Source organism: Sarcophilus harrisii, chromosome 2 (genome assembly GCF_902635505.1).
Source record: "Sarcophilus harrisii chromosome 2, mSarHar1.11, whole genome shotgun sequence".
Taxonomy (NCBI): domain Eukaryota; kingdom Metazoa; phylum Chordata; class Mammalia; order Dasyuromorphia; family Dasyuridae; genus Sarcophilus; species Sarcophilus harrisii.
In genome coordinates this window covers 478,831,353-478,847,203 of record NC_045427.1, presented here as the reverse complement: position 1 = coordinate 478,847,203, position 15,851 = coordinate 478,831,353, and the positions used below count along the sequence as shown (strand labels likewise).

At 42.3% G+C, this 15,851-nt stretch overlaps 1 protein-coding gene across 1 annotated transcript; it reads right to left on the bottom strand.

Annotated features, from left to right (window-relative positions):
- Positions 1-3,746: 3,746 nt before the first annotated feature.
- On the bottom strand, positions 3,747-14,065 carry LOC100918595 (cilia- and flagella-associated protein 157-like). The gene is made up of 9 exons (XM_023494264.2): positions 13,101-14,065; positions 11,814-12,085; positions 10,300-10,453; positions 9,553-9,820; positions 7,786-7,916; positions 6,580-6,730; positions 5,670-5,857; positions 5,381-5,549; positions 3,747-4,788 (listed from the first exon to the last, which is right to left on the bottom strand). Exons 1-9 carry the CDS (start codon positions 13,244-13,246, stop codon positions 4,699-4,701), a joined length of 1,569 nt encoding a protein of 522 aa, XP_023350032.1. The 5' UTR covers positions 13,247-14,065; the 3' UTR covers positions 3,747-4,698.
- Positions 14,066-15,851: the final 1,786 nt, after the last annotated feature.

Here is a 15,851-nt window from a genome sequence, read left to right as displayed (position 1 = left end):
CTGGAATGACTTTTTTTTTTTATTAAAGCTTTTTATTTTCAAAATATGTGCATAATTGTTGGTGGAGTTGTGAACGAATCCAACCATTCTGGAGAGTAGTTTGGAGCTATGCTCAAAAAGTTATCAAACTGTGCATACCCTTTGATCCAGCAGTGTTACTACTGAGCTTATATCCCAAAGAGATTATAAAGAAGGGAAAGGGACCTGTATATGCACAAATGTTTGTGGCAGCCCTCTTTGTAATGGCTAGAAACTGGAAACTGAGTGGATGCCCATCAGTTGGAGAATGGTTGAATAAATTGTGGTATATGAATATTATGGAATATTATTGTTCTGTAAGAAATGACCAACAGGATGATTTCAGAAAGGCCTGGAGAGACTTACACGAACTGATGCTGAGTGAAATGAGCAGGACCAGGAGATCATTATATACTTCAACAACAATACTATATGATGACCAGTTCTGATGGACCTGGCCATCCTCAGCAACGAGATTAACCAAATCATTTCCAATGGAGCAGTAATGAACTGAACCAGCTACGCCCAGAGAAAGAACTTTGGGAGATGACTAAAAACCATTACATTGAATTCCCAATCCCTATATTTATGCCTACCTGCATTTTTGATTTCCTTCACAAGCTAATTGTACAATATTTAGAGTCTGATTCTTTTTGTACAGCAAAATAACGGTTTGGTCATGAATACTTATTGTGTATCTAATTTATATTTTAATATATTTAACATCTACTGGTCATCCTGCCATCTGGGGGAGAGGGTGGGGGGTAAGAGGGGAAAAATTGGAACAAGAGGTTTGGCAATTGTTAATGCTGTAAAGTTACCCATACATATAACCTGTAAATAAAAGGCTATTAAATAAAAAAAAATAAAGAACAAAAAAAATGTGCATAATTTTCAACATTCACCCTTACAAAACCTTGTGTCCCAAATTTTTTCCATCCATTCCCCCCATCCCCTCCCCTAAACGGCAAGTAATCTGTGTTAAATAAGTGCAATTCTTCTACATACATTTCTACAATTATCATGCTGCACAAGAAAAATCAGATCAAAAAGGAAAAAAATGAGAAAGAAAATGCAAGCCAACAACAAAGTGAAAGTGCTATGTTGTGATCCACACTCAGTCCCCACAGAACTCTCTCTGGGTACAGATGGCTCTTTCCATCACAAGTGCATTGGAACTGGTCCGAATCACCTCATTGTTGAAAAGAGCCACATCCATCAGAATTGATCATTGTATAATATTGATGTACCATGTATAATGATCTCCTGGTTCTCCTCATTACATTTAGCATTAGTTCATGTAAGTCTCTCCAGGCCTCTCTGAAATCATCCTGTTGATTGTTTCTTATAGAATAATAATAGGAATGATTTTTTGATAAGGATGAAAGAACTTTAAAAGAGCAAAACTAATCCTTACATGTCACCCAACATATTTGGGAAAGGAGCAGGGAAAGATCTGTGTATAGAAATTCCTGAGGGACAACAGGGTAGGAATCTCCATACTTATTCCTCATTTATGTAAGTGTCTTATGCCTCCTTCACCCAGTAAATTGTAAGGTCCTTGAAGACATAGTCATAATAATAGTAATTGTGTCTTGTGGCCCCATTGGGGTTTTCTTGGCAGAGATTCTGGAGTGTTTTGCTGTTTTCTTCAACTCATTTTACAGATAAAGTTCTTTCAGCATGCTGGGGTAAGATGCCTGAACTGAGAGTTGGGGGTCCTGAGTGCTAGACCCAACTTGGTTTGAGCACTCCTGGGACTCAATAATAAATGTTTATTAATTGACAATACACTACCATAATAGGAATAATAATTCCTATCCATATTCTAAGGTCACTGAGGATCAGGTCTTCATCATTACTCACTTGACTATTGGCAACAGACTCCTGCTGGGTCTTCCTGTGCTTTTGTCCTCATGACCCAGGTTCCATAGAGCTGCCAAACCAGCAATCCTAAAACAGGACTCATTCCCTTGTTCAAAAAGGCTTCCTCCTGCTTTAAAAAAGGTAAGATTCTTCCACTGAGTATTTGGAATCCTTCACAGTCTGGTTTCAGCACTTTGGAGGCTGGGAGCACATTTTCCACCATGCTCCAGTCAAACTGATTTACTTGGGGTTTTTTATACATGATGGTCCATCTCTCAGCTCTGGGTTTTTGATCACTCCATCCTCTGTGCCTAGGAATGAATGCCTTTCCTGCTCATCCCTGCCTCTTGGAATCTTTATCTCCTTTCAGTTCAGGTGCCCCTTTCAATAAGAGATCTTTCTTGATCCCTCATTAATGCAACACTTCCCCCACCAAATCCTTCCCTCTAGAAATTACTTTTTATTTACTCTTTTATGTATGTGTTGCATGCCCCCTTCCCCCAGTCCTTGAAGACATAATAATAGTTATTCAGTCAAACCTGACTCTTCATGACCCCATTTTGAGGTTTTCTTGGCAGAGATACTAGAGTGGTTTGCCATTTCCTTCTGACTTATTTTACAGATTAGGAAACTGAAGTAAAGAGGATTAAGTGACTTGCCCAGGATCACAAACTAGTAAATATCTAATGTAATCTCAGGTTTTCCTGACTTCAGGCCTGGCAAGCCACTTAGTGGTCCCCCAAAATAGGAATAGCTAGCATTTATATTGTGCTTTAAAGTTTATAATGTGCTTTACAAATATGATTTCATCTGATCCTCACAAATACCCTGGGAGGTAGAGGCTGTTATTATCCCCAATTTACAGATGAGGGAACTGAGGCAGACTGTGGTGAAGTGACTTGCCCAGAATCAGACAGCTAGGAAGTGTCTGAGGCAGGACTTGAATTCAAGTCTTCCTACCTCCAAAGCTACCCAGCTGTCACTAGATATGGAACTGAAATGAGACAGTGAATGTGAAGCTCTCGACCTAGCCTGAGGTGGCTGTTCAAGGGGCTTCTATGAAGATTTCTCGCAGCCCTGATTCCCTGTGGCCAGTTCCTTCCTGGGTTGTTCTGAGTGTCAGAGCAGCAGCCTGGATAACTCCAGGCAGCCACAGGGTACAATGGGTGGCAGCTACCACTGGTGTGACTTGCATAGGTTCTGAACCTCGATCCTCCAACTCAAAATCCAGCTTTCTTTCTGCCGCATCACACTGCCTCCAAGTGGGACTCCCCGGGAAGCAGCAGCACCAGGGCTGCACCGATGGGGCTTCTCCGCACCTGAGGAAGGCCCAGCTGAGGCAGTTCCTCAAACCCTACCACAGTTCATAGATGGCTATGTTGCAGCCCAGGCTGGTAGGGGTGCAGGAAGTGGGAGAGGCTCCTTGTCCTGCCGGGGAAGGGAAGCTACTGTCTTCCCCAGCCCCCAAGGAAAGGTCGCAGATAAAGGGACATAGAGTACATGGCTTTCAGTGTGGGAGATGGGAGGTGGATGGTTAGGGGCAAAATTTCACCTGAGTTCTCTGTTACCATCATTCTCCTCAGCCCTTCTCTCTGAGAAGAGAAGATGTATGAGCTAGGGCCAAGCACATCCATCCATTAGGGTGCCTTGTAGAATGGGCAAGTAATCCCAAAGCAAAAACGATTTAGGAAGTCAGAGAAGACATTAGGGGAAGGTCCCACCCCCACCCTGAGAGGCAGTGCCCCTCCTGGAGCTCCTTCCCTAAGTGGCCGGCTTCGAGCCCTCTCCCAAAGTGGACCTCACTTTTGCCACCAATAACCATCTCTAGAAGCCAGCAGGTGTACAGTTTCCCAGCAACACCATCCTTTAGAATGGAAGTTCTTGTGAGGAGAGATTGCTCCATCCTTGCACCCTCAGTGTTTGGCCCACAGGAGGCACTGAACAAATACTTGTGGACTGGGTAGGGCAGTTCCAGGGAAGGTAGACAATAAGGCACCTCTCCTCCCCCTTTCTCATGTACGCTCTGATGTCAAACACTCAGTTTTTCTGGATTTGCTTGGAAAGGAATCATAGCAGAGTCATAGTCCATCAGTTGATTCAACTCAGGCGTCTGCTTTTGTTCTCCCAGAGACCTGTCCTGATGTTTCTGGATACTGCACCTTTACCTAGAGAGCACCTCCATGTGGAGGACTAAGTCTTGAGATAAGGGGCTGAAAGAAGGGACCTCTCTCCTAGCCCTGACATTTGTAATGGGGAAGTATTCTACAAAGGGACTTTTCCTTGCTTGGATCCATCTAACATGGCCTGACTCTTCCTGGTTGGCACTGCCAACATTCTAAGAAGCACTCACAGTTCTGTTTCCTCACTCCCTCGTGGAAGGTCTCTCTAAACTTTCTACTCTGCCAGAACTTCCTGAAATGTTCCTTTCACCTTTTTGGCCCGAGAAACTTATTTGGAGCCTCATCAGTCTCTCAGGGTTGACCCAATGGGATGGGTTGGCGGAGGGGTGACTCATGAAGCAGTCTTGCCTTGGGAGGGTTCTCTCTGACACCATACCATAGGGCAGGTACCAGGGCTTCTATCTTAAGGGGCACGGAGCTCAATAGCAGAGGAGGGGAGGGCTCAGTCACCAGCACAAATTCTCTTCCATTTCTGTGTAATAACCATTTTATAAAACATTTACCTTCTCTCCCACCCTTGCCCAGGAAATAAAGATGAGCCCACCAAATTCAAGCCTACATTTCTTCTTCATGCATTTCTTCTTTTACTTCCCCCTTTGCTAGAGCTGAGGGCCAAAGAATGGAGAAGGGGAAACTATTCCTGCTGTCCTCCCCAATTGGGGTTCAGGTGGAATGCTGGCAAGCTGCCCCGCTTAACCCCGCTCAATATTCGAGGGCTTGGAATCTGGAAAAGAAAAATTCAGGGAAAGGAAAGGTCTGAGCTCCATCCTCTGCCCTCTTTATCCCATCCCTTCCATATATCAGAAGAGAGATGATCCTGGGAGAGTCCTCCCTTTTTGTCCTTGCACACACTCAGGCCAAACCCCATTTGATCATTGTTGGGTCCTGACTGACTCAGATTGCATATAAATAGCAATCATTTGGCCAGAAATTCTGAGGGTCTTCCCCTCTCAGATTTATTTATTTATTTAGATTGGATTTTTTTTTTGACTGAGTGAAAGAGAAGATTCTTTGCCTCAACTGCTACCTAGTCTTAAACACTAAATGGGTAGTTGTCTCAGTCAGACTGAGACCTGTTGAAGACCTTAGCTCTTCTACTGCATCCAGGGCCATCTCCAGTCGTCCTGATCTACATCTGACCACTGGACCCAGATGGCTTTGCGGGGAGAAGGCAGGTGACCTTGCCCAGCCTCCCTCACCTAAATCCAATTCACTTGCATGTCATGGCATCCCCTCCCGGATGTCAAGGTATCTTCAAGAGCCAAGGACCACCAGCAACAATAACAGCCCGCACCCTGACTCCCTCATGTCCTCACCTCAGGGTTGCTGTAGGCCTTAACAAGCCTATGTTTTTTGAATGTTTCAGCACTTTGGCTATCCTCTGCAGCGGAGGGTGGACGGGGCACCAGGCCCAAGTCCCCAAGTCTATAAGGCTGAATCTCCGCCAGTTGCTCCAACAGAGGGGAGGGCTCAGGCTGCTGAGAACTGAGAGGAAAGAGAGGGTTGAGGGGACCCACCTAAAGGCCTCTTTTCTTCCCCAATTTTCCAAACCCAAACTAAATCTCTCCTCCTAGAAGATGACTCCCAGGTCAGATCACCACTCACCTCTCCTCGATACTTGTCAGGAGGGACTGAAGAGAGGGAGACTTAACTGGGGGAGGCACAAATTCAGGGATACTGGGCTCCACAACCAGAACCTTGTTCAGCATAGTCAGCAGCTGCCGCAGCATCTCCTTCTTCCCTAGCTGGAATAACAGGTCTACCTCGCCAGCCTCAGTTTTATCAGGGCGTGCCTGGGGGCGAGGAGCAGGAGGAGGATAAATGTCTGGAAGCCTGATGAGCTCCCTCCAACTCCCTTTTTCCACCTCCTCCACCTGCACAGGTCTTGGTGAGTGAGTATCACAGCAAACTTAGTACCTAGCCATCTCACACACAGCAATTTACTATTTTGAGTGCTTGGATTAACATCCCCCCAGTCCTGTATGGACAAAGGCTATTTCTTTGTGGCTCGTGGGGAAACTGAGGCCAAAAGGTGGGGCATGATATGCTTTGTGACATGGGCTGAATCCCTCCCTGTTTCTGGGACTCAGTTTCTCAATCTGCAGAATGGGGAGGCTATACTTGATAGTCCCTAAGCCTCCTTCCACTTCTGTGGCATTCAGTGATTCTAGATATGAAATAACTTGTTCAGAGCCGTACAGAGAGTTAATGGCAAAGATGAGAATAGAATTCAGATCTTGCTGAGCTTCTGTTTCTACCATTATTATGGTGAGAGTTAAATGAGTTCAAGGATGTGGGAGCACTTTGTCCATGGCAGAGTGCTGGGAGAAGCTGTGGTTGTAAATTGATTTTGTTTAAAGGACAGCTTCGCCTCATATTCTTTAGGTCTCCTGCCCATTACTTAGTATCCCATTTCTTACTCATTGATTATCTATAGTCTATGGACAGGTAACTATCCACTTCTGATTGAACATTTCCCCTCCTCTGGATCTTGAACAAGGGTGTGTATACTCACCTTTAGCAAGTCTTGAAGGTGGCAAGTGACTTTGGTCAGCAAAACCTCTAGACTTTGCCGATTTTCCTTCTCCTTTTCCAGCTCCCTCAGCAGTCTCTTCTCCTCTGTATTCTGGCTACTCAATTGCCTCTTCAAGATCTTTATCCTGTTCCTGGGGATCCAGAAACAGAGTACTATGAGGGACTGGCTTTCTATCCATTGTATCCCTTCCCCTTACACTAATAAAATGCTGAACTTGGAAGTAACAAGATCCCAAGTTCTAATCTTGTCTCAGAAACTTCCTAGCTGTGTGACCCTTGGCAAGTCATTTAAACTCTTTCAAACTCAGTTTCTGTACCTGTAAACTGAGGCTAATAAAACACCTATTTTCTAGGGTTGTTGTGAGGATCAAGTAAGATATCATTTGCAAATAACTTTGCAAAGCTTAAAATTCTATGTAAACACTAGCTATTATAATTATCATATTGCTATTATTGTTATTCCCATTTTATTACTATTACCATCATCATTATTATCATTATCATAATTATTACAATTATAATCATCATTTTTATGTGAGGAAGAGGAGGAAGAGAAAGGAAAAGGAGGAAGAAGAGGATGGTGGGCTGTAAAGTAAGAAAGAGCTGTATTACAATTACCATAATTATTATCATTATTATAATTATCATCATCATTCTTATGTGAGGAAGAAGAGGAAGAGAAAGAAGAAAAGGAGGAGGAAGAAGAGGATAGTGGGCTTGAAAATAAGAAAGAATTGTACTCAAGAGTGGCTGTATTAGCTAGAATCAGCACCTCTTCCTGCTACTTCTCAATATATATATGAATGGCTTGTTCACTCCCTGTGTTCTGCAGCTGCCGCTAAATCATTTTTCTTAGAGCTAGAAATGACATCAAAAGATCATGTTTCTGTATCCTACCTCCAACAAAAGGAAACAGAAGCTCGCAGATTGGAGTGCTTATTTCCAAGCTATGCGAAGTTTGTAACATAGTTAAGGCTGGGAGCCAACACTCTTCACTCCCAGGTTAGTGGTCTTTCTGTGGCCCCATCCTAATATTCTCCCTCCAAATACTTGGGGATTCAGTGGTTGATTATTCTGGGTAAGCAGAGCTCTGGCTTCTTATGCTGAGTACTAGGCTTACTGGGGTGAATTTTCTGTCCACTTCTACTCTTCTTCACTCCTCTGGAAGTAGATAAAGTTATCTTACTTTAACTCCTTGTTGTCTTCCTCCATCTTCTGAAAAGCAATCTCTGCCTGATTCAATATTATTCGAAGCTGGTCAGCTTCAATTTCTGCGTGCTGCTGCTGCTGGTACTTTTCAGAAAGAAGTTGGATTATCTAAGGGAAAAGACAGAGGCTTACAGGTAGTGATTACGGGAACAACATGTATGACTTGCTCCCCTTCCAGATTAGGTTGGGATATTCTCATAGCAGTTTATGGAGTTGAGATAAATCATATTGTGCTTTCTCCATGTCCCCAGTGTGTAAATTTATATACATATGTATGTATGTCTATACACATAGGTGTGTGTGCATACATATATTTAACAGATGAACTGTTGTTTTCCTTGCTTAAAATGAGCTCCCTCCTCCATATACCCAAATCTTCCCTTTAAGTTCCACTTCATTGAAGCCTTTCTTGATGGTTTTAGGCCACACTGATTTTCTCCTTCTTCTCCCTTTGCATTTGTCTGCAAATTATATAATTATAATTTAGCACCTAGCTATCTCATTATGTCCTTTGTATTACCTTATCAAGTTGTCTTTTGTACTTTCTAACATTTAATTCATATGAATCTTTCTCCCCAACTAGGTTTTATATGGAGATAGTTCTATTACCAGAATGAATTGCAATGAGATACATACAATCATAGGCCATTTGGGACCAGAATAGTCACATGATGTCTCTTTGAGTGTAAGAGATGGTTTTGAAATGTAGGAGGACAAAGGAAAGTCATGCTGTCCTACTACCTGCCTTGTGAAGAAGAAAAAATTTTAAAAAGCCCCATACCTCTCCTCTCCAAATAATTGTGATTAAAATCCTTGTTCCCAGAAGTGGAAATAATACACAAAACATAAGAATGAGTTCCAGAACTTTAAATAAGAGAAGTTATGGCCTGAAAACATCACAAAATAGGAAATGAGACTGAAATGTAACTGCTGGGAAGGTTCCCATCTCCCTTCCCTTTTAGATAGATCTCAATGACCAATCATTAGGTTACTACAACTTATCCTCTAGGCCAGAATGGGCTTGTTTGAGCCTTCAAAATTTAACAAAAATTTTCTGTAATATACCAAGGACTATTTACACAGATTCTAGAGTTTGTTTTCTGGAGAAAAACCTTACTATCCCACTTACTTTTCCAGGCCAAGAAGATTCCAACTCATTAGTTCTTCCAAAAAACAGAAGGGATGGGGGGAGCAGAGAGAGGTAACAAGCAGGTTGGGGGCCTTTTTTATGTTTCTTGAGGCCAGTCTGACTATTATGATTTGAACTCTGTCAGCACCTCCATAGTGGACAGCTCCCTGACAGCCACCAAAACCTTGTATGTACATTTTAGTTTTTAAAGATGCTTGATTTTTGTCTACTTTTGTTAGCTGTCTACTCTGTGTCAAACACTCTGTCACCACCTGGGCAGATTAAAAAAAAACCCATTATGTAGGTTTTTTGGATCCCTAATTTCATCCATTTAAGTAGAACTGTATTTCCTGTAATCTTTATCCTGATTCTCTGTCTTCATCCTGTTTCTCCTATGGCATCCCTTCTCCACCTCTACTTCTATTTCATTGCTACTAGGAGGAAAAAAAAATTAGTTCTAAAGAAAAAAAATCTCTAATATCTTCACTCTATCCTCAGCCCAGCTTCCTTAGCTTCATCAAGGATTCAGGTCTCTGATAAACCCTCTTTCTAGGACAGGGCATCAGTAAACAGGCAGGTCAGAACCTTTCTCACTTCTGACATGGCAGGTCTTACCTTGATGTGAGTGAGGCTGTTCTTCATCATGGTCTTCTCATTTCTCTCCATAAGGGCCAACTGGTTGCACATTTCCACCTTGGACTCCTTCAGAGCATCATTCTCCTTTACCTGCTCCGAGTTTCCCATGTTTATTCTGGCCAGATCCAGGGCCACTGCCATGTTCTCCCGGATAGCTCTCTTTGTTGTCTCTGCCATTTGGGAGCTAGAAACTTCACGAAACTCAGCCGCCACCGTGCTTATACGATGGATTATATCCTTCCGAAGTCTTTGTAGAATAGAAAAAAGCTCGTATGATGCCCAGAACCTTAGGTATTCTTGGAATTCAATTTCACATCCCTCTTCCCTTAAGCCAAAAAGACCCTGGTCTTCCTCAGAACCTGGGATTTTCTGCCAATGTTCTCCAATTCCATGCTTTATAAATTGGTCATGGATTTACAGAATCATAGATCATCAGAGCTAGAAGGCATCCCAAAGAACATTTAGGTCAATATCAATCCTTTATAGATGAGGAAAGTGGGACCTAACAAACACACAGGCTTATACAAGGTTATTCAACTAGGAACTAACAGGTAGATTCTCTAGATTCCTATTTTAGTTGCCTAAGCTTAGATGACTAGATTTACTTTTATTTGGGTGAATGACCTTTAGATACCAGGAAAAGGGCCCTAAGTCCTTTATTTCACTTCATCCTGTACCCTCACCATTCCTGTCCCCCAACCTACCCTTACCAAGAAAGGCTCAAACCTCTCTTTATCTGTCAAAGCCTTCATTTCCATGTGGTAAACATAAGACTTGTAGTCATCTTGCTGCTTCTTCAGCTGCTCTTCCAAAAGGGAAAACTTGGACATGAGATCACTTTTCTGGAATTGGAATTCCTCTAGCGCAGCCAACTTAGCTCCTGCCCAGAAAAGATTTTGTGAGCAAGTGGCCCCAGGGCCCTCAAAAATCTTCAGCTGGCCTAAAGGTGACCTGGACTGTGTGGAATGATTTGCCCCTGGCCATATGCTCCTCAGGCAAAATTCTGCTTCCACTACTTCCCAGTCTTTCAGTGATCTGATTCAGCATCACTGATCCATTTGTGTTTATAACAGCTTCCTAATTCACACCCTGTGCTTCATGAAGTCTTCCTAGTCTTCTCTGTGCCTAGTATTCTCTGCACCTTTCTGGATCTTGCCCAATCAAAACCTCCCTCTTGATAAGCCCCCTCGCCTTTATTTTTTCCATTTACTTAGACATCTTTCAAGACAGCTCAAATGTTATCATCTCCTTTCTTGACCAGTCCACCCTTACTTCCCTCTTTTCAGAAATCTACAACACTTAGGCAAGGTTTGGCTGATTGACTTTAATACACAGATGAGTCCCCCAAAATGGTTCCCTTGGGAAACCCTATAGTTATTTGAATGATCTTCAATCCAATTCTCATAGCTATTCTCCTGGGAAGCCATCCTTCTGTAGATGTGGTCTGTAACTGTTTCTGTGGGTGATGCAAACACAGCTGCTGAAGACTCAGAAAAGAAAGTTGCTACTCATATTCTTGGCAACAAGAATTAAAAAAAAAAGTTCATTTGTCCAAGGTAATTCAGGGTAAGTAGAACTTTTATATGAACCCACATCCTCTGGCTCCAAATTAAATTCCATAGTGGTCTACCATGCCGTGATGACCTTTGGACATCATAGGACTCTTACCAGTTCACTGGTGGCAAATCATCATCTTTTGACATTCATAATTTATAATGTATTTAATACTTTATTATTTAATTCAATAATTAATTTATAATCATGATTGATGAAAAAAGTGGTAACTGGACTAGATCATGTTTTGAGACAACAAACAAGAGTTGGCTCAACACTATTAAAAATTTTATTCATTAAATGGTTCTGAAGGCAATCCTTAAAGAGGATTCCAGAAATGATTTATGCATCAGTATCTTTTTTGCAATAAACTCACAGCTTCTCAGAGGGAACTACTTTAACAGGGTAATGCCCCTTGAAATGTCTAAGTTCTGCTATACCTATTAAATAATCACATTCATTATTTTGTAGTCCTACTTCTTTGAATAAGAGTTTAATCTTTAATGTTTTGTGGTCTATAATGTATTTCTTAAGTCCTTACCTAAATAAGAAATCTCTCTTGAGGGCATAGATCTGCCTTTTCCTCCTATCTCATCCGTGATATAGCCAAAGTCACTGGTTGAATGCCTTGGAATCACTCAGTGAAGATGTTATAATGGCCTGGCTGATTTGAACCCTTCCCTTACCTAACGTGATATTCTCCATGGTGAGCTGGTCTTTGGTCTCCTGGAATTCATGGCGTACCTGGGCCAGCTGGGCCTCAAAGGCATCCTTCTCCATCTCTTTGGAGATCTGGAGCCCCTGAAGCTGAGAATTAAGTTCAGCGATCTCATCCACACGTTGATTAAGAGTTCGTTTCAGGAAAGAAACAACCTCCTTTTTGTTGTGGGCCAGCTGGTCGAACTCCTCCTGGAAAGCTTTCTCCTGCTGCGACAACTCATCCCACTTCTTTCTGTACCTGGGGTAAGAGACAGGCAAGGGTTGGACACAGTCTTTTCCTACTATATGGTTGGAAGAGCTGGAACAAGATGCTTAAGGGGATAAGGCTTCAAGATAAGGCTCCTTCCTGAGGAAGGAGACCATAAGCAAATGTTCAGGAAGTAGGGCCATTGATACTGTCTTCCTACTTCTTGGGAGAAAAGTACAAGAAGAAAATTGCAGGTCCAAAGAAGCAGAAAGATGCCATAAGTATAACAGAGATCAACATGTGACTTTAATATTATCAGCCTTATAGAACTATGAGGAAAATGGAGTTCTTCAAATCCAAGATCAAACTAATTTGGAAAAAGTCAGAGATTTATGCGCATGTAAAAGATAGAGCAGTTGTCCATCTGCTGTGATGCAGGACTGCACCACACTTTCCAAAAACTCTCCACTGGCCTGTGATTGATGCCTGACATGCCCTCAATCATAATCTATCCTTGTGGACTGCCCTTCCCATCCCTAGTACAATTCAAACCCCTCATTGGAGGGCTAACCCACCAAGTCCCCCTTTCTTCTATATGAATGAGCTTTTCAAAAAATTGAGTTTACTCACTGACCCTGGGAAAAGGAGAGAAAGGAGCCAAGTGGTAGTAAAGGGCTAAATAAATCCAAAATCAATTTCCCACAATTGCTCCCCCAAGAGCCAAGTACAGTGACCATCCACCCCTGAGCTTCTTGGTGCTCAGAGCAGTTCATCAGACTGTTAGAGCTGAAAGGGCACAGAAGTGTCATTTATTCCAAACCCTTCACTTTTACAGATGGGGCAGCCTAGGGTGGGTGAGTAGGGCAGAGACTTTTTTGAGATCACAGATCTGATTCGTGGTAAAGCTAGGATTAATACCCAGGCCTCAAGGCTCCATATCCAGAGCCTTTCCCATCAGAGCCAAGACAGGGAATCTGGCAAGTCCCTCCCAGCATCTGTTGCCACAATTAGCCCCAACAAAGTGCAGAACCCTTCCTGACTTGTCTGGGCCTCCTGAGTTGCTGACCTCTCAAGTTGATTCTCCAGCTCCTGGATTTGCCTGTGGTAGAACTCCTGAGTCTCTGTTAAGACTTCCTCGATGGCTTTAGTAGCTATCTGGATATCTATCTTCTTCTTTTTCTTCTTAGTCTCTGGTTTTTTCTTAGGAGCCATCACTAACTTTTAGCTGCTGCCCCTTTAAAAGGTCAAGCTGTTGCTAAGGAAGCTCCCCTCTCTATACATAGTAACAGGCAGAGAAGGAGTTTAAAGAAAAACTGACCTCCTCCAAGTTGGGACTGTATTTAATTAGTTTTTCCTATCCTTTCTTGCCTCACTTAAATATGCAAAAATCTCTCCTTTGCCCACATCTTACAATCCTCTGCATTTCTGCAGATACTTCCTAAAAATTGGGCTTTTATTTTAAAAGATTTTTACCTTATTTGTATTTATGCCCTTTGTTTCTATTAGCACATTGATTTTTGAATACATCTCTTGCCATCTCATACCCAGTGAACCAACTCATATAACAAAGATTTTAAAGGAAAATTGGGTGCAGTGGGAGTAGGGAGAACATAAAAATTAACCAATACTTCAGGTGTGTCCAATAGTGTGTGCAATATTCTCTACCCATAGCCCTGCACATTTTCAATGAAGGGAATAGTTTGATCAGCTTTTCTCCAGAGCCCAGCTTGGTGGTTATAATTACACAGAATTCAGTTTCTCCTTCATTGTTGTTATTTCCATTTCCATTGTTGTAGTCATTGTATATATATCTTTTTCCTGATCCTCTTAAGTTTACTTTGCATCAGTTTGTAGATCACAGGGTCATAGACTCAGAAATTCACTAGTGATCTAACCATTTTCCTTATTTTGAAGGCGAGAAACTGAGGCCTGAAAAGGTAAATGACTTCTCCAAGATCACACAGGTGATTAATGTCTGAATTGGGAACCCCGGGTGACTCCAGATAAAGCACTTTTCCTACTGAGTCATATAAGCCTTGTTAGGGGTTGATCAGGGAAGTCTCACTCACTCACCTCTCGACACCCATCTCTCTTATGGCTCCAAGAAGCTGTTGTATGCCTTCTGGCACATCCCAGTAAAACCTTCCTGGCACATGAACTAAGCCAAGGTGAGGGTACCTGACAGGCCTCAAACCCATCAGTGAGTTAGGGGAATGTCTATCCCAAGCGTATGAAGACTCCTCCCAGTGGAACAGTCTGATGAAAACAATTTGTTACATTGGCCACAGAGGCAGTTAAAACAGGTACTGTGGCGCAATTAGAGTTTGGTCAGACACGAAAGATGAGTAGGTCATTCACTGCATCCCAGGCCATCACTGGTCATGTAAGTGTCTGAGTATCGATTTTATGGAGATGATTGAATCCATGAAATCTGAAAAGATCAAGCAAACATGTATGGAGGGAGAAGAGAAGGGGGTCCAGGACAGAGCCTTGGGACACCCAAGGTTATAGATTGTGACCAGGATCAAGATGACCACCTGATAAGGCACCAACCCCCTCATTTTATAGATGGGGAAATTGATGTTGAAGAGTTAACACAGGTCACATAGATAGTAAGTGCCAGAACTCGGGTCACACACAGCTTCTGCCAGCTCTTTTCCTCTTGCTCAAGGACCCCCAAGAGATAATGGAGCTAAGGTTCAGCTGCTTTCCTAAGTGGAGTCTATTCCTGACCCATCTCATCACCAAGGTTGCCCACTGCTCCTTCCCTTACCCCACATTCTTAGAGAAGTATAAGACCCTTGTCAGAATTTGAACTTGAGTTTTCCTGACCCCAAGTCTAACACTATATTTATTGTGACACCCACCTGCCTCTAGGTATGATCTAGTCCAACCCTTTCATGTTATAGATTGAGGAAACTGAGGCTCAGGGGGATTGAGTTGCCTAAGAACACACAAGTGGTAGGGGGAAGAAATCAGAGTCTTATGTAAGTTCTCTGATTGCAACTCCATGGTCCTTACCACTCATTACTGTCTCAGACAGAGCTGCTGAATCTTCACTCTGACCCTTCCCAAAGGGAAGTCAGTGACTTAGATTTTTTTTAAGAGCTGGAATGACCCTTAGAAATCACCTACTTCAATTCCATTATTTTATACATGAAGCGAGATGTCTCCAAGGAGGGAAAATATCTGAGATTATACAGCAAGTTAGTGGTAAAACCTTAACTTTAGATCTTAACTTAGATCTCCTAGTTCATTGCACTAAAGGTAAGCTGCCTTCCATCTACTAAATAAATAAACAAACAAATAAATAAATAAGAATAAAAATAAATTATTGACTAGGTAGAAGTTTACAGCCCTCCTCCAAATACAGGATACCAGTTGTAATTGGGGTTTGGTATTATCTTGCCCCCTTGTGGCCAGCAGTAGACATTGATAACTCACTAGATTCACAGGTGTAAGAATGCCTTCATTAAACTTATCAGAATTTAGAAATTCAAAGTAGCCCTCAAGACACCCTGCTCCATTCCTGGAAGAATTGTACTTATTCCAGCTCATTGGAAAAATGAATTGAGAGTCCCTTTTGGAAGTTCTACCCACAATAATGGCTTCCCAGTTTTTCCATTAATGCGTTGAGATGGTAAGTCAGACAATCAGGCAATAAATATTTATTAAGCATCTCTGCATGCCAGGTATTGTGTTGAAAACTGGAGATACAAAAAAAGGTAAAAAAGAGCCCTTTTGTCCTGAAGAACTCACAGTCCAATAGAGTTCCAACTAACTAAAAAAGAGAGGAAAAGGGGTGTCATAAACATTT